The 24,783-nt window shown below is 48.2% G+C and overlaps 1 protein-coding gene across 1 annotated transcript; it reads right to left on the reverse strand.

The window, feature by feature from the left end:
- Positions 1–6,086: 6,086 nt before the first annotated feature.
- CFAP45 (cilia and flagella associated protein 45) lies at positions 6,087–23,570 on the reverse strand. The gene is made up of 12 exons (XM_035098504.3): positions 23,528–23,570; positions 22,089–22,220; positions 20,814–20,947; positions 19,594–19,738; positions 17,510–17,680; positions 15,567–15,745; positions 13,383–13,512; positions 11,961–12,107; positions 11,568–11,681; positions 9,993–10,186; positions 8,193–8,417; positions 6,087–6,653 (listed from the first exon to the last, which is right to left on the reverse strand). Exons 1-12 carry the CDS (start codon positions 23,528–23,530, stop codon positions 6,578–6,580), a joined length of 1,650 nt encoding a protein of 549 aa, XP_034954395.1. The 5' UTR covers positions 23,531–23,570; the 3' UTR covers positions 6,087–6,577.
- Positions 23,571–24,783: the final 1,213 nt, after the last annotated feature.

Genomic DNA, 24,783 nt, shown 5'->3' on the forward strand with positions numbered 1-24,783 from the left:
GACTATATATAAAGTAATTCTCCCACGGCACACCAGGCAACATCTCGCGGCACACTAGTGTGCCACGGAACAGTGGTTGAGAAACACTGTGCTAGAGTAACTGGAAGTGAGGTGACAGGAAAAGAGAGGTTTTAACAGGGTGTTCTGGGAAGAAGAAGGTAGAAGAAGGACTGGGATCTATCTTGGGAAGACTGGCTGGAGGCTGGCTAGGAGAGATGCCTTGGGCTGCACTGCTGTGGGGGACAAGCCTTTCTGGAAACAACCATGCTTTAAGATCTGGACTCCCTCCAAGTCTATGCAGACTGAAGGTGCAAATAGGTGAACAAACCATATTTCTTAAAGCTACGACAGTCTCTGCCATATCTCAATTCTCCCAAGGAACACAGACCCTGAGTGAATGCCTAGAACACCATGGGCTCTTGCCACAGCTCGGCAGAGAGTGGGGTTGGCGCATGACTTTTGTAACAATACTGTACATGATGAAAGCTGGAAAGCAATCCTGTTGCAATTCAAGGATGACAGTATAAACAAAGAATATGATTTCAGCTGAGTGGCACGTCAAAGTGCCTGTTCCCAGTCAGCAATGAACAGAGAGAGAAGCTCAGACTCCTCCTTTTATTCACTTTCGGACCCCAAAGCCATCATTCATGCAACATGTGGGGAACCTTTATGGCTCCAGGGGCCGGGTCTATATCAGGACCCACCCCGTGGGACAACTTTGATAAATGGGCAGGCGCTTGTCAATCGCACGGCATTATTATGGCATCACAGGTTGATAGGTGGGTTGTCATGCCCATGTCAAAATCCATGGGCTCCCCAAATGTGGGGAGTGCACGGGGTGATGCCAGCCCTATGCTTTTCCTTTCTGTCGCCAAAGCCAAAGGTGGGAAGGGGAGGATGATGCTCATCTCACCTCTCCCCCACTGCCTGCTCTCTGTGGTGTTTAAAGAGAAAGGGGGCAACTTCATCAAAGAGCACTTTTGCAAAGGGCTTCAAAACGGCCTCTGCATTCCCATTTGAGGCTCTGGGGGCTCAGACAGGAGCATGGGGGCTGTCTTAAAGCCCTTTGCAAAAGTGATATTTGAAGCAGCCCAGAACTTCTTTAAGTGAGCTGCCCACAACCTTACCCCCTTAAAGGAGACATGTAGAGCTGCTTCCGAGAGTGCTTTTGCAAAGGGCTTTAACCCCCACTCAGCAGCCGAAGAGTGGGGATTACACCCTGCTGCCTTGGCTGCACAATCGTGTACCCTGCTGGGAAGAGGGCAAGCAGCCAATGCAGGGTTAAACCCTGCCATGCCAGCCATCGACTGACATCACCGATGATGTCAGCTGATGGGTGGGTGGGCTTGGCCCGTGGGCTAGAAGTTCCCCACCCCTGTTAATGCCAAGCATTCTGTTATCACGAAAGCACCACCACACACCAGATCCCTTGTCTTGTCACAACCTGACCCCTCTCATGTACACCCATCTGGTTTCGGTGTATCTCCTGAGATTTAAGAGTTGCCGAGCTCCCCCCAAACAAAGGGTTGCATACAGGGTTAGTCCTTCTCAAAGTAGACATGGCTGATGTGGATTCAGTGATTTCAAAGTGTCTACTCTGTGTAGAACTTAGTTGGATACCACTCTTGACGCTTCAAAACATTCACCTGATGTCTTAACTAGAAGCCACAAGCTTTCTGCACATCTTCTTCTTCCTCTCTGTCTAGCTACTCCCAGCTCTTTTGATAGAAAAATATGTCTGGCCCTCTGTGGCATCCTGCTGATTTTGGTAACTTATAATAGTAGTCCTTTGGGCAAGCTTTAAAGAGATTCCCATGCAGCAGAGTGATTGATACCTGTGCCAGGTGAGTCCATATGAATCACTTCCACTTGTGCTTGGATCACATTCCAACGGCTGTAGCCAACTACATTCTACTTAGAGTAAACCCAATGAAAGTAATGAACCTGTTTATTTCAATGGGTCTACTCTGAGAAGGACTATGCAACCTAAAGGCAACAAATTTCCCCACTATTTTTCAACAATTTTGGGTTCTTCCGGGGAAAAAAAAAGGCTCAACAACCTTCAGGGTGTCCTGGTTTTTACTTTTTGAAATATGACAACCCTACTTCCAGGCATCTATATAAACTACGGTTTTCATAGAATCATAGGGCTAGAAGGGACATCAAAGGTCATCTAGTCCAACCCCCTGCAATGCAGGAATCACAGCCATCCAAGCTCCGTTGAGAGACTTCCAACGAAGGAGAGTCCACCACCTTCTCAGGTAGTCCATTCCACAGCTGAACACCTCTTACCATCAGAAAACTCCTCCTACTTTTTAGTCAGAATCACCTTTCATGTACAGTAATGTGAATCCATTGGTTCAAAGGCATATAACCTAGCTGCTCCCACCACAACCTGTGGCAGTGAGTTCCATACATTAACTGTGCATCATATGAAGCCCTCTCTCTTTTCTATCCTGAACTGACTGTCCATCCATTCTAGCAGGGCATATTACTAAACAGGGGGAAGCATTTCTCTCTATCCAGTTTTTCTACCCCACGCATTAATCATGTGTGTAAACTTCAATGGGTCTAGCACCGGATACAACAACAAAGTTCAGGTGCTAATTCACAAAACTTGGGATCAGGGGACTTTACAGGTTGCCTAATTCCATACCATCCAGATCGTCTGATGTTGCTTCCTCCATCCCCTGAGATCTGGCAGGCCCAGCCTGTGGAACTCCATGCTATCAGAACCCGACAGCCACTGTGTCTGGTTTCTTTCAGACATATTCTTCAGGCAGTCTTTTGGCATACGAATTTCACCCTCTCCACCCACTGCTGCCAAGCACTGGCAAAAGAGGCAGCACTGTAAACAATACAGTGGTACCTCAGGTTGCAAACACCTCCGGTTACAAACACTTTGGGTTACAGACTCCGCTAACCCGGAAGTAGTACCTGGGGCAGCTGCGGAGCTTCATGCTCCGCCACCGGGGGCGGAGAGCAGGCACGCTGCCCCCAGGGACGTGGCACGCGTTCTGGGGGCGGGGCGGAGCGTGCGTTTTGGGGGCGGGGTGTGCTGCGTGCAGGGGCAGGGCACGTGTCTTGGGGAGGGGCACGCCATGCGCAGGGGCGGGGTGTGCATTTTGGGGCGGGGCGCGTCACGCACAGGGGCGGGGCGTGCGTTTGGGGGGCAGGGCAGGCAGCCGCGATGGCACCCCTTGGATCGTGCCGCTTGGGGCGGCCCGCCCCGACCGCCCCTATCTTCCTACACCCTTGACCTCGGGTTAAGAACTTTACCTCAGGATGAGAACAGAAATTGTGTGGCGGTGCAGCAGCAGTGGGAGGCCCCCACTAGCTAAGGTTACCAGACGTTGCCGTTTTCCAGGGACAGTTCCCCGGATTTACACATCAGTCTCCATACAAAATCCATTGAAGTTTAAAAGTGTTCCCAGATTCATTGAAAAAAATCTGGTAACCTTAAAGGTAAAGGGATCCCTGACCATTAGGTCCAGTCGCGAATAACTCTGAGGTTGCGGCGCTCATCTCGCTTTACTGGCTGAGGGAGCCGGCGTACAACTTCCAGGTCATGTGGCCAGCATGACTAAGCCACTTCTGGCGAACCAGAGCAGCGCACGGAAACGGCGTTTACCTTACCTATTTATCTACTTGCACTTTGATGTGCTTTCGAACTGCTAGGTGGGCAGGAGCTGGGACCGAGCAACGGGAGCTCACCCCGTCACAGTGATTCGAACCGACGACCTTCTGATCTGCAAGCCCTAGGCTCTGTGGTTTAGACCACAGCGCCACCCGCGTTCCTGGTAATCTTACCATTAGCTAAAGTGGTACTTCAGGTTAAGAATGGACCTCCGGAACGAATTAAGTTCGTAACCAGAGGTACCACTGTACAGTGACCCCGGGACAAGTGGGAGGGCTCCCCCAGTGTTAGCACATAGCTCAGTGGTAGAGCATCTGCCTTGCACAAAAGTCCCAGGTTCAACCCCCTGTGGCCTCTCCAGGTAGGGCTGGAAATGTCAAATGTCCCCTACCTGAAACCCTCACAAGTAGCTGCCAGTCAGTGTAAACAATACTGAGCTAGATGGACCAATTGTCTGATTCTGTATAAGGCAACTCCCTGCACTGTTTTCCACTGACAAGGGAGAGGACAATTCAGGTGCCTGATATTTCCCCTTACCTCAAGCTCATGGCCTCTGTGGCTGCTTTTCATTTTTTCGTATGTGGGGTGGGGGGGTGGGGAGAACCGGAGAAGCCTTGGGAGACATCAGCAGCATAATATCTGGTTTGGCTTTTGGGTTCACCAGCGAGTTCGTGGCTGAGCTGGAATGTTAAGTGGGGACTTCCTGGTTTGTAGCCAAGGCTTTTCGGCACTAGCCGACATCATCATTATTGTCTAATTATTATTTATTGTGTTTCTGATCCGCCCTTCACTAAAAGGGCTCAGGGCATGTTACCACATATAAAAACAATTAAAGCAACAAGGAGGAGGAGGAGGAGGAACAAGTCAGTAGCAACACAACCCCATCTATCATCTCAAGTTCTTAAATCCAGCTGCCTTATTTGTCAAATATTTGCAAATATTTTTCCTGGATAGTAAAATACCCATTGTTATGACGGCCGTGAGAAGTAGTTTAAAGGTTATAAAAGCTGCCTTTTGCTCTCCCTCTCAACTGGGATAGAGAGATGCATTACAGGTGACTCCTTATTTACTGTATGCTGGGGTTACGATCCGGAGAAGCACCCTCTAAATGCCCTCTCTGCCACTCTCTCTTTGATCCATACCAAAAATACTGAATCCAAAAATATCCACAACTAGAATTGATGCTGTGGGGCTGGCAGGAGGCTGGAGGATGCACTACCCCGCAAATCAGCTGTTAGACGGGGAGGCAGAGCAGCTTAAACAAAGCCCTCTGGTCTCTTCGGGGCTTCCTCTGACCTGACGTCATTTTTGGGCTCAGGAGAGGGTCTCCTCGTGAGCCATAAGAACTCTCAAGCTCTCTCCTGCCATTTCTGGGTATGAATTGAATTAATTACCCTGTGGGTTAAACCACTGAGCCTAGGGCTTGCTGATCAGAAGGTTGGCGGTTCAAATCCCTGTGACGGGGTGAGCTCCCGTTGCTTGGTCCCAGCTCCTGCCAACCTAGCAGTTCGAAAGCACGTCAAAATGCAAGTAGATAAATAGGAACCGCTACAGCGGGAAGGTAAACAGCGTTTCCATGTGCTGCTCTGGTTTGCCAGAAGCGGCTTTGTCATGCTGGCCACATGACCTGGAAGCTGTACGCCAGCTCCCTCGGCCAATAATGCGAGATGAGCGCGCAACCCCAGAGTCGGTCACGACTGGACCTAATGGTCAGGGGTCCCTTTACCTTTTACTTTTTACCCAACACAACACATATACAGAGCCACATGCGAGCAGAACACTTGTAAGTGGGGGTGTGTGTGTGCCTGTAGGTTTACTTTTGTGTAAAAATGCAACTGTCTGCTAGGCACAGATGGTGCTCTGCCCATTTTTTCTTCCGGCCCCACCCACCAGAGATGTGGCCTCTAGAAAGTTCCCTAAGAGAGAATGTGGTTCTCAGGTTAGAAAATTCCCCTCCCATCCCCGATTCCAATGGTTGCCTGGAAGCACACAGGTGAGTGAGGAGGGTGGATCTCTCCATCCATTCTCTGCTTCAGCCAATGCACTTGGCTTCTGTGCCTGGCACAGAGGAAGGGAATTCATTCCACAAAGGCTTCCTACTTAGTTGAACCTATTTTTAAACAACCTGCTAAAATGCTCCTAGCCAGTGTTTCTATGCAGGCTGTAGAGGGGAGGCGGCTAGAATTTTGGGGCAGGGGTGATTAACTTTTATGGGTTTCTTATTCTAGCTCTGGATAAAGAATGGCAATGAGGAAGAAATCTGATGCAGTTTGCATTTAAAGAAAAGCCAACCAAATTTTCAATGCAGAAACCGAAATACTTTCAGAATTCACACTTCTCACAGGTCTCCAGCCAAATAATGTCAAATGTACATACCAGGGTAAAGTGTGCACATACAGTATTAGCAAAAATAATATGCAGAAATGCATTATATATGGGGAAATCGCTTCACAAAAAAATGTGTTTATTCGGCAAAATTGCATGCAAAAAGAGAATAGTGCACTAAAATGCCACTGAATTTTCATGAGGACTTCCTGAGCTGTATCCAATGTTAGTCCTACTCAGAGTAGAACCACTGCAGTTAATAAACACGACTAACTTAGGTTCAGTTGGATAACACCCTACAAAATAAATAAATCACAAACAGAGGTGGAAATGTGGAGGAATATGCTTGCAATGGTTGGGGTGGGGGGATTAGAAACTGAAAAAGGCAGATTCAACCCCTCCTAATTAAGGGGCCAATGGCTTCGTGAACTTCTAGGTCATGCCCTGAAAGGGAAGGGAGGAAACAAAGCAAAGCAAAACAAAACACAAATCCACACAGATGTATCCAGAAATAGGTCTATTCATAAAATACTCTTGGAATGTAAGAAAATAGAAAATCTAGGCTACATGTAGACAGTCTACAGCTGTTGCAGGTGACGGGGTCTCTTCCCCCACTCAGTGCACTGGGGCTAACTGGACATAGGCTTTGCGCTCCACCTGGGCACAGTACTTCTCGGGGAGGCCGGCAGCTCTGCAAAGAAGAAAGAGAAGAAGGAAATGCTGGTCACTAGAGGGCACGCAGACCATCCTCGCGTCAGAGGCATGGATGGGCAAGGCCCCAGTTCTCATGGAGGGGCTGAACATGGGTTGTGCCAGTTAACACAGGGAGTGGGGGAATTACACGGCTGAATGCCCCTGCCCCATGTCAATTTAATAATAATAATAATAATAATAATAATAATAATAATAATAATAATAATAATAATATCCCTGCCCGTAGAAAACTAGCATGAGAGGGGAAAAGTGAGACTACAGCCTTTCTCCCTGGCTGCCTACAATTCTATGGATTCTATGAATAAAGGTCAGGCTACTGATGTGGGAAATCACTAGAGAGTCCTTGACAGGCAGGGCATTAAATCAGGCTTCCCCAAACTGCGGCCCTCCAAATGTTTTGGCCTACAACTCCCATGATCCCTAGCTAACAGGACCAGTGGTCAGGGATGATGGGAACTGTAGTCCAAAACATCTGGAGGGCCGAAGTTTGGGGATGCCTGCATTAAATAAACAAACCACGGAGGCAGAACATCGCCATCCGGACTAGAAGCCAATAAGAGCCTTAGAATTTGTCAAACCTCTCAGAAAGCCATCCAAGATGGTGGCCGCTGACTCTGTTATATTGCCTTTTAACTGTCTCTCCTCCAGGCTAAACATACTTCAGTCTTTCCCCACAGGACTTGGTCCCCATGCTCCGCAACCCTCTCTGTCACCCTCCTCTGGGCCTGCCTTTGCTGACCTGGTGCTGATGTTTTGGACTGCAACTCCCACCAGCCCCGGCCAGCCCAGCCAGGCCCCCATCAGCCTCAGAATCTTGTAGCTGTGCTGGCTGGGGCCGATGGGAACTGTAGCCCAATGTGCCACCTTCCAGATTCTGCTGCACTGCAGCTTCCCCGGCACCCTTGACCCGTTGGCAGCAGGTGATGGGAGTTGTAGTCCAAAACATCTGGAGGGCACCAGGTCGGCAAAGGCAGATTCCGGGTTATTGAAATACTTCATCAACTGCTATGCCCAGAAATGATCACAGATAAATCTCTTGGTGCTGTTAGAAATAGGGGGGTGGGTGGGGTTGTTTCATTTGCTTGGTGGGGGGGGGGAGGGAGGGAGGGAGGGAGGGAGGGAGGGAGAGAGAGAGAGAGAGAGAGAGAGAGAGAGAGAGAGAGAGAGAGAGAGAGAGAGAGAGAGAGAGAGAATGTCCCTGTACTCCCAGAGCTCAGGTGCCGAGCACCAAGCTATTTGGGTAACCCCAAGGAGACCAGGTGCAAAAGGAGCTTTTAAGCCCTCTGCTTTGCTAGGATTTAACTTGAGCAATTTCAACCAGCCTGCCAGCAATCACATAGGTTGAAATCACACCTCGTGCATGATGCAATCATAGCCGGGGTGGGGGTGGGGAGGGGGAGAGTGCGAGCTGAGGAAACCAGACTTTGCACAGTGCAACGGATTCAAAGATTGGGATCCCTGGCAAATGGGGGCAATGGGTCACAGGGGGGGGTTGGGGGTCTTCGCGCAGCCTCACCGGAGCTCGTCGAGCTTTTTGCGCTTGATCTCGTTGAGGCGCTCACTGCGCCGGCGGGCTTCTTCCTTGAGCCGCTTGCCCTCCTCGAAGATGGCGATGCGCTCCTGGACCTGCTTCTGTTGGTGCTCGCGCACCTGGCGGCGGATCTCGTCCGCGTGGGTCTGCTGAAGAGCCACACGCCTCTCGTGCTCTTTCCGCTCCTTCTCAATCTGTTCCTGTTGGATTCTGGGGCAGGGGAGGCAACAGGAGTTACTGAGTGTGCTTGACTAAGTCTGGAAGCATTTAACCCGGCCAGTTTCAGGGGTTAGTATGTGGCAAACACCCCCATCAAAAAAAGAGAAAAAAGATTACATTGATTTCCAGAGGTGGGCAAATTTTGAGAATGTGGCTTGTGTGTGTGTGTGTGTGTGTGTGTGTGTGTGTGTGATTTTATCTTAAAATCAGATATTGATATGGTCCAATACCTGCCATCCTAAGCCTGAATTGAAGGAGGCAGTGCAAAGGATGTTTCTTTGTAGGTTCAGTGTGAGCCATAATAATACAGTGGTGCCTCGCTTAACGAATGCCCTGCTTAACGAAATTTCCGCTTAACGAAAGGATTTTTCGAGCGGAGGTTGCCTCGCTAGACAAATTCGTTTTATGAAAAAATCATCTAGCGAATCGCGGTTTCCCATAGGAATGCATTGAAATTCAATTAATGCGTTCCTATGGGCAAAAAAAAATCTAAAAAAAAATCAATGCATTCCTATGGGATCCGTTAGGCGAATTTTTCGTTATAAGAAAAGACCCGTGGAACGAATTAAATTCGTCTAGCGAGGCACCACTGTAGCGATAGTTTTATTATTTGTACCCCGCCATGCCCACCAGTAAATTTTGTTGTGACTGGCAGGTGGGGGGCTCCATCCACCTGTCAAAATGGCCTGCAGGAGGGCAGGGAAGTCAGGATCCTGCCTGCTGGTTGTATCCTATTCCCCATCTCTGTCTTAAAACTGGGAATTCTGGCAGCAGGATTCAGGCACCTTGCGGGAAGAGGGAGCTGCTATCCTAATCCCGGCTGTGCTGCAGTGCAACCATCTGCAGAAGGCCAGAGCAGGGATGGGGAAACTTGTGATGCAAGCACTGCCTTGTAGGAGTCCGCAATGACTATACAAGATAATCTTGCAAATAGGAATATAGGAAGCTGCCTTATAGTGAGAAAGACCCTTTAAAGTGCAATTGTTCAATTGCACACTGAAAAAGAGAAATACCTGTATGTATATTGCTAAGGGTTTAACATTGGAAAATTCAATTGAAGCATACCGAAGCTCTCTGAGCTCTAACAGGTTGTTGGTGTTCTCTGCTCTTTCATGCAAGTGTTTAACCTTAGATCATGTGAGTAACATATTTAGTTGAAAATCTTGAAGGGTGTTTGTTGCCTGTTAGTTTTTCTCTGGAAGCCACAAAGGATGTGAGAATGATGCCTCTCTAGGAGCAAATAGCCTTAAGCTGGATGCAGGCTAATGCAGGCTAGGAGTGAGAAAGAGCTTTGGTTCTTGTTCTGATTGCAATTATGTTCTATATTGAAGAAGAAGAAACCCATGCTTGAATATGCATATGCTTTATACAACTTCCTGGATGTATCATTGATTGTCTTGCACCTGTTTTGAAGAAGTTCTGGTTAGTAAAGCTTTGAATTGTATTTATGGGTCTGGAAAATTATTATTCCAAAAGGCGTCCATTTTGTATGCATCCTATCACAGCAGGGCCTCTACCCCTGCGCCACGGCCGTTCCACGCACTGCCAAGCAGCCCGCTTCCCTACCTGACGATCCTCTCGAACTCGGCACGGTCCCGCTGCACCTGGACCGCCAAGGTGTGCTCCTTGTGGGCCACCTGCTCCAAGCGGCTCTGCTTCAGCATGGCTTCCGTCTGGGCCTTCTTATGCGCTGCGTCCTTCTCCTTCCGGCGCCACTCCCGCTCGGTGGCCTCCTGGTTGCGCTTGGCTCTCAGGGCATCCTAGAGGGAATGGAAGGGAAGCAGGGTGTGTTGGCTGGGCCATGAGGTGCCGCATGTGGCAATTCCTGGGAGAGACTCTTATCATATTTCAGAAGAGAGACAGGGCTAGGAGCACTGTGCTTCCCTGGTACTGGGCCCAGTTCTGGGTACCACATTTTGTAAAGATAATATATTACTACCAGCTGGCCCTGCCACGCGTTGCTGTGGTTCATCTCTGTGAGTGCCCCCACCCTGTCCCAACCCATGAGCTATCCCATCCCCTCCTCCCCCCACCCAGGTGAGCCCCCACCTCCACTCGGCCTAGTCTGCAAAGCCGAGCCGAGTTGTTGTGGAGAGGGAAGCTTTCCTAGGTGCAGTACCAGTGTAGCCTTCACTAGAGGGTGCTGTTTTGCAACATCTCCTGTGCTCCCAGCATGCACTTGAGGGTGATTTGTGAGTTCTGGAACAGGTTTTTTGGGGGGGGGTGTTTACCTGGCGGAGGTGCGACATCTGTCTTAGCAAACTTTATAAGATCCTTCGGACATTCGCATGTAATGTTGTGTCAAACCTTCACCTCAATCGGTCAAGCGGTTTTGGTGAAAAGTGGAGACACACCCACATGCCCTTTTTACATTTAGATAGATAGATAGATAGATAGATAGATAGATAGATAGATAGATAGATAGATTATTGTTATTGTTAGAATCAAGGGTCATCCAATCCAAGCCCCTGCAATGCAGGAATCACAGCTAAAAAATCCCTGACAACTGGCCACCCAACTTCTGTTTGAAAAGCTCCAACGAAGGAGAGTTCGCCACCTTCCGAGGCAGTCCACTGTCAAACAGCCAAACGGAATTCCCACCTCTGTTCTAACCACTCTGCTGCCAATGGCATTGATACTTCGGAATGAACAGGTGAATAAATGAGCAGCATCGTCTAACTGTGGGCTGTCCACTTTACCCATTCACTGGTCGAAGGAGCTAGGGAAGTTTATAGCCTGGAAAGGAGGAGACTAAGAGACGATAGCCATCTTCAAATCTCTAAAGGGCTGTCACATGGAAGAGGGAACAAGCTTGTTTTCTCCAACTCTGGAAGGCAGGACTCGAACCAATGGCTTCAAGTTACAACAAAGGAGATTCTGACTAAACATAAGGGAAAACTTTCCAACAGTAAGAGCTGTTTTACAGCGGGAAAGACTCCCTCGGTAGGTTGTGGACTCTCCTTCCTTGGAGGTTTTTAAGCAGAGGTTGGATGGCCATCTGTCATGGATGCTTTAGCTGAGATTCCTGCATTGCAGGGGGTTGGATTGGATGACCCTCGGGGGTCCCTTCTAACTCTACGATTCTATGACCTGCACTCCTGGCCCCGTTTCGTGCTTTAAGAACACATCCCTGAGCCACACCTGCTCTGCTTGGTGATCCTGGGCTTTCTCCTGCAGTGCCCGTAGCCGGGCCGTCTCCATCTCCTTTTCCCGACGGATTTTCTCCTGCTCAGCCTCATACTCGGCCTCCCGTTCCTGGGGGAGTACAAAAAAAAATAAAATAATGTAAATTTTCACAAAGTTTTTTAAAAATATATTTTAACAAAGTCACAGGTCGGTGCAAAATGAAAGAGACTTATGAACACAGGCAAAACTGACCCAGACTGACCTGCCCATCCCTAGCAAAGAGGAGGCCGAGGCAGGGGGGAGTTGGCTCTGGGAAAGTTTTCCGCTGTATCCAAAATTTGCCCAGGCACTTTTTCTTCCCCAGCGGTGCCCTCTCCCTGGCCCACATGTCCTGCCACCACTACATACCATCTTCTTCCTCTGGTACTCCAGCACCCGCCGGTCGGCCATCCTCTCCTGCTCCAACATTTCCTGTTTGCGCTTCTCGTTCTCATCGTTGATGCGCCTGATCTCGGCCTGCATCCGCAGCTGCTCCATCCTCCTGCGTTCCATTTCCTGGAGGAGACCCGGAAGAGTCGCTAAGCATCCTCGTTAAGCGTGGGTTGGGTCCAGCTATTTCAGGCCACGTCCGTGATTCCTGAGGGGTCTACTTGGAGCAAGACTAACATTGGACAAAATGTGGGCCTGAAATACCGCCGGTTCCTTCTGCTCTCCTCAGTCACGGAGATCGTCTGACTGAGGCACTTGTGGTGGTTCCCCCATACTTCTGAGGTCCGCCTTTCTCAGCCTTGGGTTCCGAGATGCCGTTGGACTACAACTCCCATCATTCCTAGCCAAGATGGCCAGGGATGATGGGAGTTGTAGTTCAAGAACATCTGGGGACCCAAGGTAGAGGAAGGCCGGCCTACATTGTGGTTCTTCAGCAAAGGCACCTGCTCCTGGGGGCTGAGGCACTATGGCCCTCAATATTCAGAGGGCCCAGCACAGTATCAGGATTATTATTATTATTATTATTATTATTATTATTATTATTATTATTTATACCCCGGCTGGGTTTCCCCAGCCACTCTGGGCGGCTCCCAACAGAATATTAAAAACACGATAAAACACCAAACATTAAAAACTTCCCTGAACAGGGCTGCCTTCAGATGTCTTCTAAAAGTCAGATAGTTGTTTTTATTTCCTTGACATCTGATGGGAGGGTGTTCCACAGGGTGGGTGCCACTACCGAAAAGGCCCTCTGTCTGGTTTCCTGCAACCTCACTTCTCGCAGTGAGGGAACCGCCAGAAGACCCTCGGCGCTGGACCTCAGTGTCCGGGCTGAACAATGGGGGTGGAGATGCTCCTTCAGGTATACCGGGCCGAGGTTGTTTAGGGCTTTAAAAGTCAGCATCAACACTTTGAATTGTGCTAGGAAACATACTAGGAAACATTGTGCATGTTGGGGGCCCTCAATCGTATGGAGAAGCTGGCCCTTCTGTTCTCCAGGGTTTGGGGGCAGAGGGCATTCCCATCCCTACCTGTAGAGCTGGGACCTTCTGCATGCAAAGCAGGCGCTCTACCACTGACCTACGGCCTCCTCCAAATGTGTAACTCCCCAATTCTTACCAGAAGGACCGCTGCCCCGTACCAAGCTCTTCGTCCAACTAGCTCAACGTTGTCTGCTCAGACTCGCAGCAGCTTTCCAGGATCTCAGACAGAAATAATCTCACTCTTCTGTGCTGGCTGATCTTTTATTTTTCAACCGGAGGTGCTGCTGGGGATTGAACTGCAGGCCTTCTGCATCCAGTGCAGGTGCTCTGCCCCTCAGCTACGGCCCTGCCCCCTTACCCTCTCGTCTTCAAACTGCAGCCTCTCCAGGTACTCCAGCATCTCCTGCGCCTCTTGGTCTCGCTGCTCAGAATTCACGGAACGCATCTCTTCGTTCTTCTGTATCTGCTCAAGGAGGTGACGCTTCCCCCTGAGAATCAGGTGAAGGATGAATTTTCCTTTGGAGAAAATGGGTTCTGGCGGCACAGAGAAACCCAATGAATGGTATTCCTCTGTGCAGGGAACCAATTGCGGCCAAGGTTCCCAATCTTAGGTAGTTGTGGTATCACGTTAATCTGTTGAAGTATTTCTTGTTGAAGCCAGATACAATTTCCCAGGCATGCAAGAAATTGGCCGCAACTGAAGGAACCTTTGTTAATGTTCTTTCAATTGTTTCCTTACTTTGTTCCTTCACTTTTGTTTCCTTATTGTGATAGGTCACGGATAGAAGCTGAGGGTGGCAATATTTTGAGTGGTAAGACCCTTTAACCTTGGATCTGAAATTATCAACCTGCTATGGAATTGTTTGTGGACAAAGAAACCTTTGAAATCTGTCTCCGCCAGGATAAGAGAGACCTCACTAAATTTCTTCTTACGTGACATATCATGCCAGTGAGATTGTTCCACATCTCAATTGACTCTGATTCTAATTGTTAGAGGGATTGCAGGCTTAAAGGAACCTTCTTCCATATATGGTGACACTGTAGACAACTTTCAGACCAGTGTCTTTAGAGAAACAGGTCTCCTCTATCTCTATCTATCTATCTATCTATCTATCTATCTATCTATCTATTTTCATTAAAGATTTCTTGGTTTACAAAAGTATGTGCAATGTCTCTTTTTTAAAGTTACATTTTCTACAGATGAGTTTCATTTGTTGAGACATTAGTGTTACATTAGGAAGAAAAGGGGGAAAGAGATAGAGAGGGGAATGGTGAGTTGGAGTGGGGGTCGGGTGGCGATTTTTCTATTTTACTTAATGTATGTGTGGGGTTTTGTGTCAGCGTCGCTTGCGCAGGTTCTCTTTGCTATTCGCTTGTGTTCCTTTGGTGTTGAGAGAGGTTGGGGTGTGATTGTTCATTTGTGGTTGGCTGTGGTGAACTTTGTTTTCATGCGTGAGAGGGGTGGGTGGGTGTTTTGGATCAGGGTAGCCATATTGATTTGTATGCTGTTGGTGGATTCTTGTCATTGTAGCAGGTCTCTTTTATAAAACAACACTTGCTATGTCCCCTATGTTACTGCTGCTGGGGATATGGGATGGCCCTCCTCAATGGATATAACATGAGGAACTCTTAACCTTTCTACCTGTGGCGAGTTTGGAGATGGCTGAATGTTGGTGTTCTGTGGAGAGTCTGGATGTTGAATTGTGTATGTGAGAGCCTGGTCAGTAGTGCTGGCAGAAAAACTGACTTGTCAGATTCGAACAGCTCTGGGTAGGTCAAAACCTTTCTCTTTTTACAATACTTGGCAATCCATCAGTGACTGAAAGATGGCAATGGGGGAAAACCACCAAGGGCTTACAGCTGAAGGTGGAGAGATTTATTGAACTAAGGGGCATCTGTAACATCTTATTCTGCACAACTTTGAGGTAAACAATGGGTTATGTGTTGTTGCTTTTATTTTCATAATTAGAAATTAAATACAGTCGTACCTTGGATCCTGAACGCCTTACAAGTCAAACATTTTAGCCCCCTAACGCCGCAAACCCGGAGTCCTGCAGCCAATCGGAAGCCACGCCTTGGTTTCCGAACCTTTTTGAAGGCGAATGGACTTCCGGAACAGATTCCGTTGAACTTCCGAGGTACGACTGTACTTTTACCAAAAAGCACTTTGTGTGAATTATCTGGTTGTTTTTGTTCCAACGATCCCATAAGGTAAGGCAGTGTTATTATCACACACCCCTACCCGTATTGCAAATGGGAACTTTGCAGATATTGCAAATGGCTTTGTCTAAGGCCAGGTAGCAACTTCACAGCAGTGGTGAGACCCAAACCAGGGACTTCCTGACTCACAGCTCCGTGGCCTCTTTTACGGTTTAGAGGGACGCTCTGATTCTCTAGGGGTGTGCTCCTTTTAACTCACGCTGCTGCGCACACATGCATATTGTACCCGCGGTGCAGGGAAGGCAACGCTGCAATGGTGCTCCACCACTGAGCTACAATGAAACCCCTTGGCCAGAAGTCACGCAGAAGCCTGGGCTCTCACCTGTACTTCTCCTCCTTCCTCTTCCGTTCCAGCTCATCCTGCATCATGCCGACCCTCTGCCTCTCTGCCTCCATCATCTTGGCCAGCCGCATCTCCTCCTCGTTCATCTCCTTCTCAATCTGCCTCTTCTCCAGGATCTGGGCATCGCGGATGGCGTGGCATTTGGCCTCCAGGATGATCTGCAAAGAGCGGAAGGGAGCTGCTGCCGCGGGCCAAAATGCACATGCAGGGCTTCATCCGGAGCTGAGCCCTGGCACCTCTTTTTGCCCAGATCCCAGCAGTTCCACCTTGGAAGGCGCAGAAGCCAGCGGTTAAAATAAATCCGCTCTTGGAAGAGAACCTGAGAGCAACAGTGTTCTCTCCACCTGCAATTATCAGCAACCAGTATGCAGCTGCAGACAGCAGAGGCAGGATATAGCGGTTCTGGCTAGTAGCTATCGACAGCCTCCATGAATTTGCCCAGTCCTCCATCCAAGTTGAAGCCATCCAATTCGGTGGCCATCACTGCAACCCATGGCAGACAATCGCTACTTCCTGTAGGAAGTAGACATACCTGCCAAGTTCCTCTCTGAAAAATAAGGGGCCGGACCGAAATTAGCATACCGGAAGTAGCATGGTGGCCATTTTGGAACTGGGCGGAGCAAGCTCAGAAGTGACTTTTGATGCTGCTGTGCCCAGTTCCAAAATGGCTGCCACACCAGAAGTCGCACTGCAGCCATTTTGGAACTGGGCAGAGCAGCATCAAAAGTTGCTTCTGAGCATGCTCCGCCCAGTTCCAAAATGGCCGCCGCGCCAGAATAAACCGGGGGGAAACAAAAAAATCCGTTTTTTCGGCTGGGGACAGCTGGAAAAACGTTGGGTTTCCCGGGGGAAACGGGAGACTTGGCAGCTATGGGAAGTAGAAGATAGTCATCATGGCTGGTAGCCAATGGCAGCCCTTTCCTCCATTAGGGAGGGGCAGAGAGAACCCATATGCCTCTGCTTCACTCGCCTACATGGAATTCCTGTCCCCCTGTGACTGCAGGGAGAGATGTGAAATATGAGGCTGCTTTTCTTTTGGCAATTATAGGGACAGAACTACCTAAATTGTATAGAAATTTATTCATGCATGCTACTACGGCAGCAGCAAGAATGCTACTCGCCCCCCCAAAATGGAAAGAAGCAGAAGTCCCAGAAAAGGAAGAATGGATACGAAAACTTATGGAATATGCAGAAATGGCGAAACTTATTGGAAGTATAAGAAATCAAGATAACAAATGTTATGTACTGAGCTGAATCCTAGAACAATAGGATCCAGAATCAGCAGTCTGATTGGTCCGCAGGAGCCACCCAATCCAAATCCAGGTGGAAGTGAATCAGCAACCTGGTTGGCCTGCAGGAGCAGCCAATCAGGCTGCTGGCAGAAGTCAATCCACAACCTGATTGGTCCACAGGTGTAGCCCTGAAGTAGCCAATCACGCAAGGCCCATTGTGTAAATAATGTACAGTATATAAGCAGATGTTTTTGGGGAAAGAGCCATTCTTCTCTTCTTCTCCTTTGACGACTACGGGCTGAATAAAGAGCATGAAATTCACTCTCGACTCCGAGTATATTTCAACAAACTTTTTATAAAAGAATGGAAATGGTTTATTGAATATTTACAGATAAATCGCAAACAGATAAAAAACATCGGCAGGATTATTGCAATAACCTGCAGTTTCATAAGAGTATATTTTTAAAGTAGATAATTAAATGAGCAAATTGAATGAATTTGGATATGCAGAAGATATTAAAAAATATATTTAAGGAACCGCAGAAAGAGGGGGAAGGAAGTCAAGCTTTGAAATGTTAAAATGCTTGTAAATTAATGAATTGTATAAACCTGAAAAGTATAAATGATATTTTTAAAAGAAAAGAAATAGGAGGCTGCCCTAAGGGGAACTGCCACGTCTCGCTCCCTTACCTCGCCAAGAGTCTTGATCTCGTCTTCCTGCTCCATGCGCATGTTGGCGGCCCGCTGGAGCAGGTACTGGGCCCGCTCCTTGGCCTCCTCTTCCAGGTCGTTCAGCTTTTCATTCTTCTTCCGCAAGATCTCCTTTAGCTTCATGGATTTCTTCCTCTCGTTCACGGCAACCTGGGGAAAGGGAAGATGAGAGGGAGAAGCAGGGCTGGGCAGGCCACTCTGGGGCTGTAAATGGTTCTCTCTTTATTTATTTACTTAGGTTAACACAGGGGTGAGGGAACATCTTTGGCTGGGTGAGCCAGGGTGGCTAGATCTCCTCCCATCCAACTTTGACAGGTGGGCGGTGCCACCCACCTGTCAGTCATCCGCTGTCATGATGCTTCCACAGGGAATGTGTTAGTACAGCCATCCCCAAACTTTGGCCCTCCAGATGTTTTGGACTACAATTCCCATCTTCCCCAACCACTGGTCCTGTTAGCTAGGGATCATGGGAGTTGTAGGCCAAAACATCTGGAGGGCCGCAGTTTGGGCAAGACAGCACCCAGTAGTACTGAACCCCCAGGTCCACCTGTCAATCAGCCAACATCACCAGTGATGTCAGGTGATCGACAGGTGGCCATGGTTTGAGAGAAACAGCCTTGCGGGCCAAACCGGACCCCCTGGCGGGCCAAGACTGGACCACAGCCTGGAGGTTCCACCCTCATGGCTTTTAAAGATTTGTATACTGCTTATCAATAAAATCTTTCCAGGGTGGCTTACAAAGTAATCGCAAACATAGTCATTTCTCATGTCTTTGTTTTATGCCACAAATAAAAAGAGGATTCACCAACGTTTTAGCTTTTCAATACCAGGCCAAGACATTTTTTTCCCTCTTCCGGGCTTTTGGTTTTTAAATAGAGATTTATTTATTTATTATCCTGTCCCAGTATCCATCCTTTAGTATGGTGGGGAAAGGATATGTGTATTTCTTTGCTATGTTTTCAGTGGATGAAAACTTTCAGCGATGCTATTTTTCTGAGAAAAAGAGGTGCCAGAACTCACCATGAACACCACCCTTGTTCTCTTATAATGGCAACGGTGCCCACCTGAGATTTTCGGCTGGAAAAATGCTTTTACTATGATGTAGGCCTCCTCTGTTTATATGCATGACATTTTTGTACAGTCATACCTCGGTTTAAGTACGCCTCGGTTTGAGTATTTTCAGTTTAAGTACTCCACGGACCTGTCTGGAACGGATTAATCCACTTTCCAAGTTCACTTCAGATTAAGTTCGCTTCAGGTTAAGTACTGACTTCCAGAACCAATTGTGTTTGCAAACCGAGGTACCACTGCATTTTAAACCTTTGTAAGGTGCTCTGAGTCCCTTTTGTAAAAAGCGATGGATGTTTTTAGTTAATAAATCAATCAAATCCACTTGGGCTCTTATGTCAGCCACATCTACATTCCACTTAAGAGTGGATCAATTGATACTGATGGACCCAAGGTACTCCTGCTGATGAATTTCAGTGGGCCTACTCTGAGTAGGGCCAACAATGGAGACAAGCAAGAGACCTGGCCAGTGACCCCCGTGCAACCGGTGACTTCCTGATTAGACTACTGCAGCAAACCTTTATGGGACTGGCCCCCAGAGACTGTTCAGAATCTTGAGTGAGCATAGGATGTTGCTGCTCATTTGTTACAGAAGTCTGTTGGATGATGATCGGAGGCCAGGACTGGAACAGCTGCGTTAAGGGGGCAGATGTGTTTGCTCTGGGGGCAGAAGCAGCGTGGTAAAATGGTTCAGAGTGCTGAGGAGATCCAGGCTCAAATCTTAACTCAGCCGGGAAGCTTTACTGAGTGCACTTGGGTCAGTCACTCACTCTCTAACACACACAGCATTACCTGCTTCACAGGATTTTTAATTTGTTTATTTAACAAAATTTATATACCGCTTGGTTGCGACAAAACCTCTAAGCGGTGTTGTGAGAATAAAACGGGGAGCTTAGCGTGTACTGCCCTGAGCTCCCTAGAAGAAAGGCAGGAGATAAATGCAATTAAAAAACAACAACGACGTTCTCTGCCGTGGCGAGGACGGCCTTACGTACTATGGTGGCTTCTCGCTCTGCCTTGAGGGCCTCTTTCTGAGCTTCGCGCTCCTCCTTGGTGAAGACACGGGACGAGTCTTTGATGCGCTGGTAGTCCTCGGGGCTTATGATCAGGGACTCTCCAGACGGGTCGAGTTTGGGCACACTGGGCATGTGAGAGAGAGAGAAAGGAAGAAGACGGTGATTTCATCTCTCCCTTTGCAAGCTGGACTAGGCTGGGATTCCACAGAACTGCCAAATCTGTGGTGAATAATTTCATATTTCATTTTTAAAAAAGGAAAAGTGGGAGGAGGAGCTCTTAGCCTCACCCTAAGCACCCTTTGGTCAACAACAACAACAACAACAACAACCTTTTTTGTACCCCGCTCATCTAACTGGGCAGATTCCAACAGAATATACAAAGACACAACAGAACATCAGACGTTAAAAAACTTCCTGATACAGGAGTGCCTTCAGGTGTCTTCCAAAAGTCAGATAGTTGTTTATTTCCTTGACATCTGATGGGAGGGCATTCCACAGGGCAGGTGCCACTACTGAGAAGGCCCTCTGCCTGGTTCCCTGTAACTTGGCTTCTCGCAGTGAGGGAAAAGCCAGAAGGCCCTCAGAGGTGGACCTCGGTGTCCAGGTTGAACAATGGGGATGGAGACACTCCATCTTTCAGGTACACCTGAAAGCCTACCCAGGCATTTCCTAACAAAGAACCTCAGGTCCTGGGGGACAGAGAAGAGCCAACCTCTGTGACACATCCCTCAGGGGCCCTGCTTTGTGCTGCTGAAGGCTGGTCTTAGCACCAAGAGGGCACTGCCCCACCATCCTGTCTGCTCTCAGCCTGTCCCTACCTGCCTCATATACAACCAATCAGGGAGCAGCTCTGCCTATTCTTAACTCTGGCTCCACCCACTGCCTTCCACCCTACCAGTGTATTTCTTTATTCTCCGTATATCCCACCCTTCCTCCCAAAGGATCCCAGGGCAGCAAAGAACAGGTGATAAAACGTCTTTCCAAAAAACATTGTTAAAATGATTCCAATACAGATGCAGGCTGGGAAAGAACTCAACATCAAAGGCTTGTTGGAAGAGGAAGGTCTTCAGCAGGTACTGGAAAGACAGTAGAGACGGCACCCCGCGTGATATTTAGTGAATTCCCAGCAACCGCCGTTCAGAGGGGCAGTGCCTTCAGCTGTGGAGGGGAGTGCCTAGACATAGTTCTAGAGAGCTTACATGAGGTCCCGGATGAGGTCGCGAGTGATGAGACGGATCGTCTCCGGTTTGTGGCCCCAGCCCAGGGACTTCCTCTCCGAGTCCACATCTCGAAGGACCACAATAGGGCTGCCAGTGCGGGACAGGTTAACATTCTGCAGGAAGGAGGGAGGGTATCAGAAATCTTCACAAATGCTTGGCAGGAACGCTACCAGCCTCCCTCTCCCTCCCACTTTTGGCTTCCTTCTTCTGGCTGCGCTTGGACAATCACAATCCAGCTTAAAAGCCGAGATATGGACCAGCCTTTTAGCAGCCACTGAGTTTGAGCAGCCACTACAAGATCATATTTCCCCAAACTCTCCAGTAAATATTGGATGCAGGTACATTGGGTGGTATTCCATGCTTGTCTTCCTCAGAGTAGACTCGCTGGAGTTAAGGGACATACCATTAATTTCAGTGGGTCTACCTTGAGTAGGATTCAGCTGAATAAAACTCCCTGTTCATTCCACTCAAAGTAGACCTATTGAAATTGATGGTACTAAGCTAGTCTTGTCCATGAATTTCAATGCTACTCTGAGTAGCGCCAGCACTGGGTATGAGCCATGGTGATGCTTTGAATGCCACTGTTCCACTTTTGTGTTGTCGTCGCTCCCTTTTCTGTGGCTGATTGCTACTGTTTAATACAATGTTGTTTCGCTTAAGCTGTTAGGGGAGATTTCAGAGCAAGAAGAACGTCACTCAGGATGAAAAAAGAGATTTTTCAGAGAACAAAGGAGCTGCCATTTAACAAAGTCAGACCATTGGTCCATTTAGCTCAGAATTGTCTACGTCAGCAGTGAACAACACAATGCCGTCCATACTTTGTTGGCCTACAATTCCCATCAGGCCCAGCCATCATGGTCAATAGTGAGGGATTATGGAAGCCATTGTCCAGCAACGTCTGAAGAGCAACACATTGGCTATAGGGACTGGAAGCAGCTTCAGAGATTCTGGGGATTAAACCTGGAACATCTGCACGCTAAGCAGGTGCTTTATTGTTTTCCCTCTAAAAATAAAGTGTTATTTCAGTCCTTCTGGTTTTAAATACAGGTCTGTTTTAAAGAGGAACACCGGAAGCTGCTTTCTACCAAGTCAGACCATTATTAGTTCAGTATAGTGGCAGCAGCTTTACAGTGTTTCTGGCTGGGGACATTCCCAGCCCTAAATGGAGGTGTCAGGGATTGAAGGTCTGGGACCTTCTGCATGCCAAGCAGATGCTCTTCCCCCAAAGCAGCCATTGCTCCCCTCCGTACTCACCTTGGCAAGCCCAAAGAGGCTCTCGTCCACTTCTGAGCTGGCAGCCTTGGTTCTGTAGCGGGCGCGGGAGCGCGAGCGGGACCGGCCCGATGAGCCGGTGGAGGTAGCCCCCAAGGAGCATACACTGCCCGGCTGCAGGAAGGAAAGAGAAGCAGAATTTTGGAGTTATACGTGATGTGGCGCTGAAAGGAAAGATGCAAGGGATTCGTGCACAATGATTTGCCGGCCTTTCCCATTCAGAAAGATCATTCTTAAGAAAGAAGCTGTGAGATCCCAAATATGGTTTCCGAACCATATTCAGAAGAACTTCAGCTGGTGCAGAATTCGGCAGCCAGGTTGCTCACCGGGGCTAAATGGTTTTATTACACTGAGCCTGGCCTGACTGCACTGACTGCCAGTTAGTTTCCGGGCCCAATTCAAAGTGCTGGTTTTGACTTTAAGGGGCTCAGGACCACAATGCCTCAAGGATCGCCTCTCCCCATATGAATCGACCCGGGCCCACAAACATAATCCGAGGCCCTTTTTCATGTGCCTCTTCCACAAGAGATCCAGAGGGCGGCAACACAAGAACAGGCCTTTTCTGTGGTGGCTCCCTGTTTGTGGAATGCTCTCCCCAGAGAGGCTTGCCGGGCACCTTCATTATATATTTTTAGGCACCAGGCAAAAACATTCCTCTTCAACCAGGCTTCTGGCTGATGGACATCCGATGCCCTTTTAAATGTGTTGTGGAAGGGGGATTTTGTTTTTGTTTTTATTATGCACTTTATTTTGTCTTCTCATTTTGTATTCTTTATGTTGTGAACTGCTCTCTGATCTTTGGATGAAGGGCAGTATACTACTACTACTTCTAATAATAATAATAATAATAATAATAATAATAATAATGGTTGCATCCAACTATGAAGGGCAGAGCCAAAGCCATACTTATATTTTTAAATTTATTTATTTATCACTTGTTTATTATTATTAGTAGTAGTAATGTATTGCCTTCCACCTATACGTCTCAAGGTGATGTACACAACACAATCAAACCGGTTAAAAACAGCATGGAAAATAACAGCAAATGGCTTGGAAAAACAGTAAAAGGATATATACCCATTACCGACATCTAGATACCCAGCAAACTATATTAGTTTGCTTAAAGGTGAGATATATTTCTATATTCATAAAAACCAATTCAGCTGGGTTTTATTTTATTTTTTAAACCCAGTTAAACTTGCTAAAACAGCCAGGACTCAGCTGTTGCATTATTTGCTGTGTAAATAAACTAGCCTTAAGAAAAGTTTTTTAAAACCCCTCCAGCGATGCCTCTCTAGAGCAACAGGCATCTCCTCCCTCCGCCTCCCGATGAAGTGGCCACGCTGACATAACCTTAGGGGGCTTAAGGGCTTCCGTGCGCCCCGGCACCCTTTTTGGGTCAGAGTCATCCCCGCGCTCACCATCTCGCCCTCCGCTGCCGGCTCCGGGAACCTCCGCCTCCTGTTTACCCGTCGCCATGGAAACAGCCGAACCCTCCTCCTCCTCCTTTCCCCCGCCCGCCACGTCTCACCTTGGCAACGGGAACGTCGTCAAGGGAGGAGCGCAGGGTTTCCCGGGCCGGGGAAGTGACGTCACGAGCCCCTGCTCAGAAGTCAGCCCCGGCTGAACGGGGTCTTTTCCAGGGGTCGTTTTCCTTAATGCAATGTACCTACTTAACGAGGAACACAGGAAAACTACTTGCCCCTGAATCAGACCCATCATTTAGCGCAGCATTGTCCGCACTGACTGGCAGCCCCTGCTCTGCAGGGTCACATGTCCTGTCCTTGCCCGGAGTTGCCCAATCGGGGATTTGAACCCGGGACCTTCTGCCTGCAAAGCGGGCCCTGGCCCTATGGCATTGCGGAGGTGGCGTTTGCGGACGCTGCCTGCCGGTGGTCAGCAGAAATATGCTGTAGAATAGGAAGGGAATTGCGGGTTCCAATTCCCATCATACTCAAGCAAGCAAGGCCATTTGCCAGATGTGATGGGAGTCCAGCGACGCCTAGAGGCCAGTTAGAGATGCCCAGGCGTTCGGAGCAAAGCAGATGTTGTGGGCCTTGTGTATTGTACAGAGCCTTTGGGATGGCATGATATCTATATATCTATAACTATACTCAGTGCTTTTCTTTAAAAAAATGTTTAGGGGTACTCTCATTTTCCTACTCCCATTGAAATACTGCCCCTCAATGAGGCCAAACTTAGATTCACAAAATGTTTAGGGGTATGCATACCCCTGCGTCCCCCCAGGGGAAAAAAAGCACTGACTATACCTAAATGGGAAATAAATATGAAATAATAAAAATACACTGACAATGCCGAATGCTTAGTTATTGTGCTAATAATACCAGGTATAGGGCGGTTTATAAATTCAATAAATAAAATAAAACAACAGGAAATCAAAATAGTAATTCATTAATAATACAGTCCCATTATTCTTGCTGGCGTGGTAGTGCTTTAAATGCATGGTGCGTATGCAGCCTACGCTAAGTCTGTGTATTCAGTGTGTGTGTGTGTGTGGCCTCATTCACATACGGAATGTGGCCACTGACAGCTTTCCGCCAGGGTAACGTGGCCCCCAGCCCCAAAAAGGTTTCCCTACCTTACAGGATAACTAGTCAATGTATGTGGCGGGCTTTCGAACTCTCACAAACGCTTAAAGGTAAAGGTGTTAGGACCG

This window comes from Zootoca vivipara, chromosome 16, assembly GCF_965207765.1.
Source record: "Zootoca vivipara chromosome 16, rZooViv2.hap1.1, whole genome shotgun sequence".
NCBI classification, from domain to species: domain Eukaryota; kingdom Metazoa; phylum Chordata; class Lepidosauria; order Squamata; family Lacertidae; genus Zootoca; species Zootoca vivipara.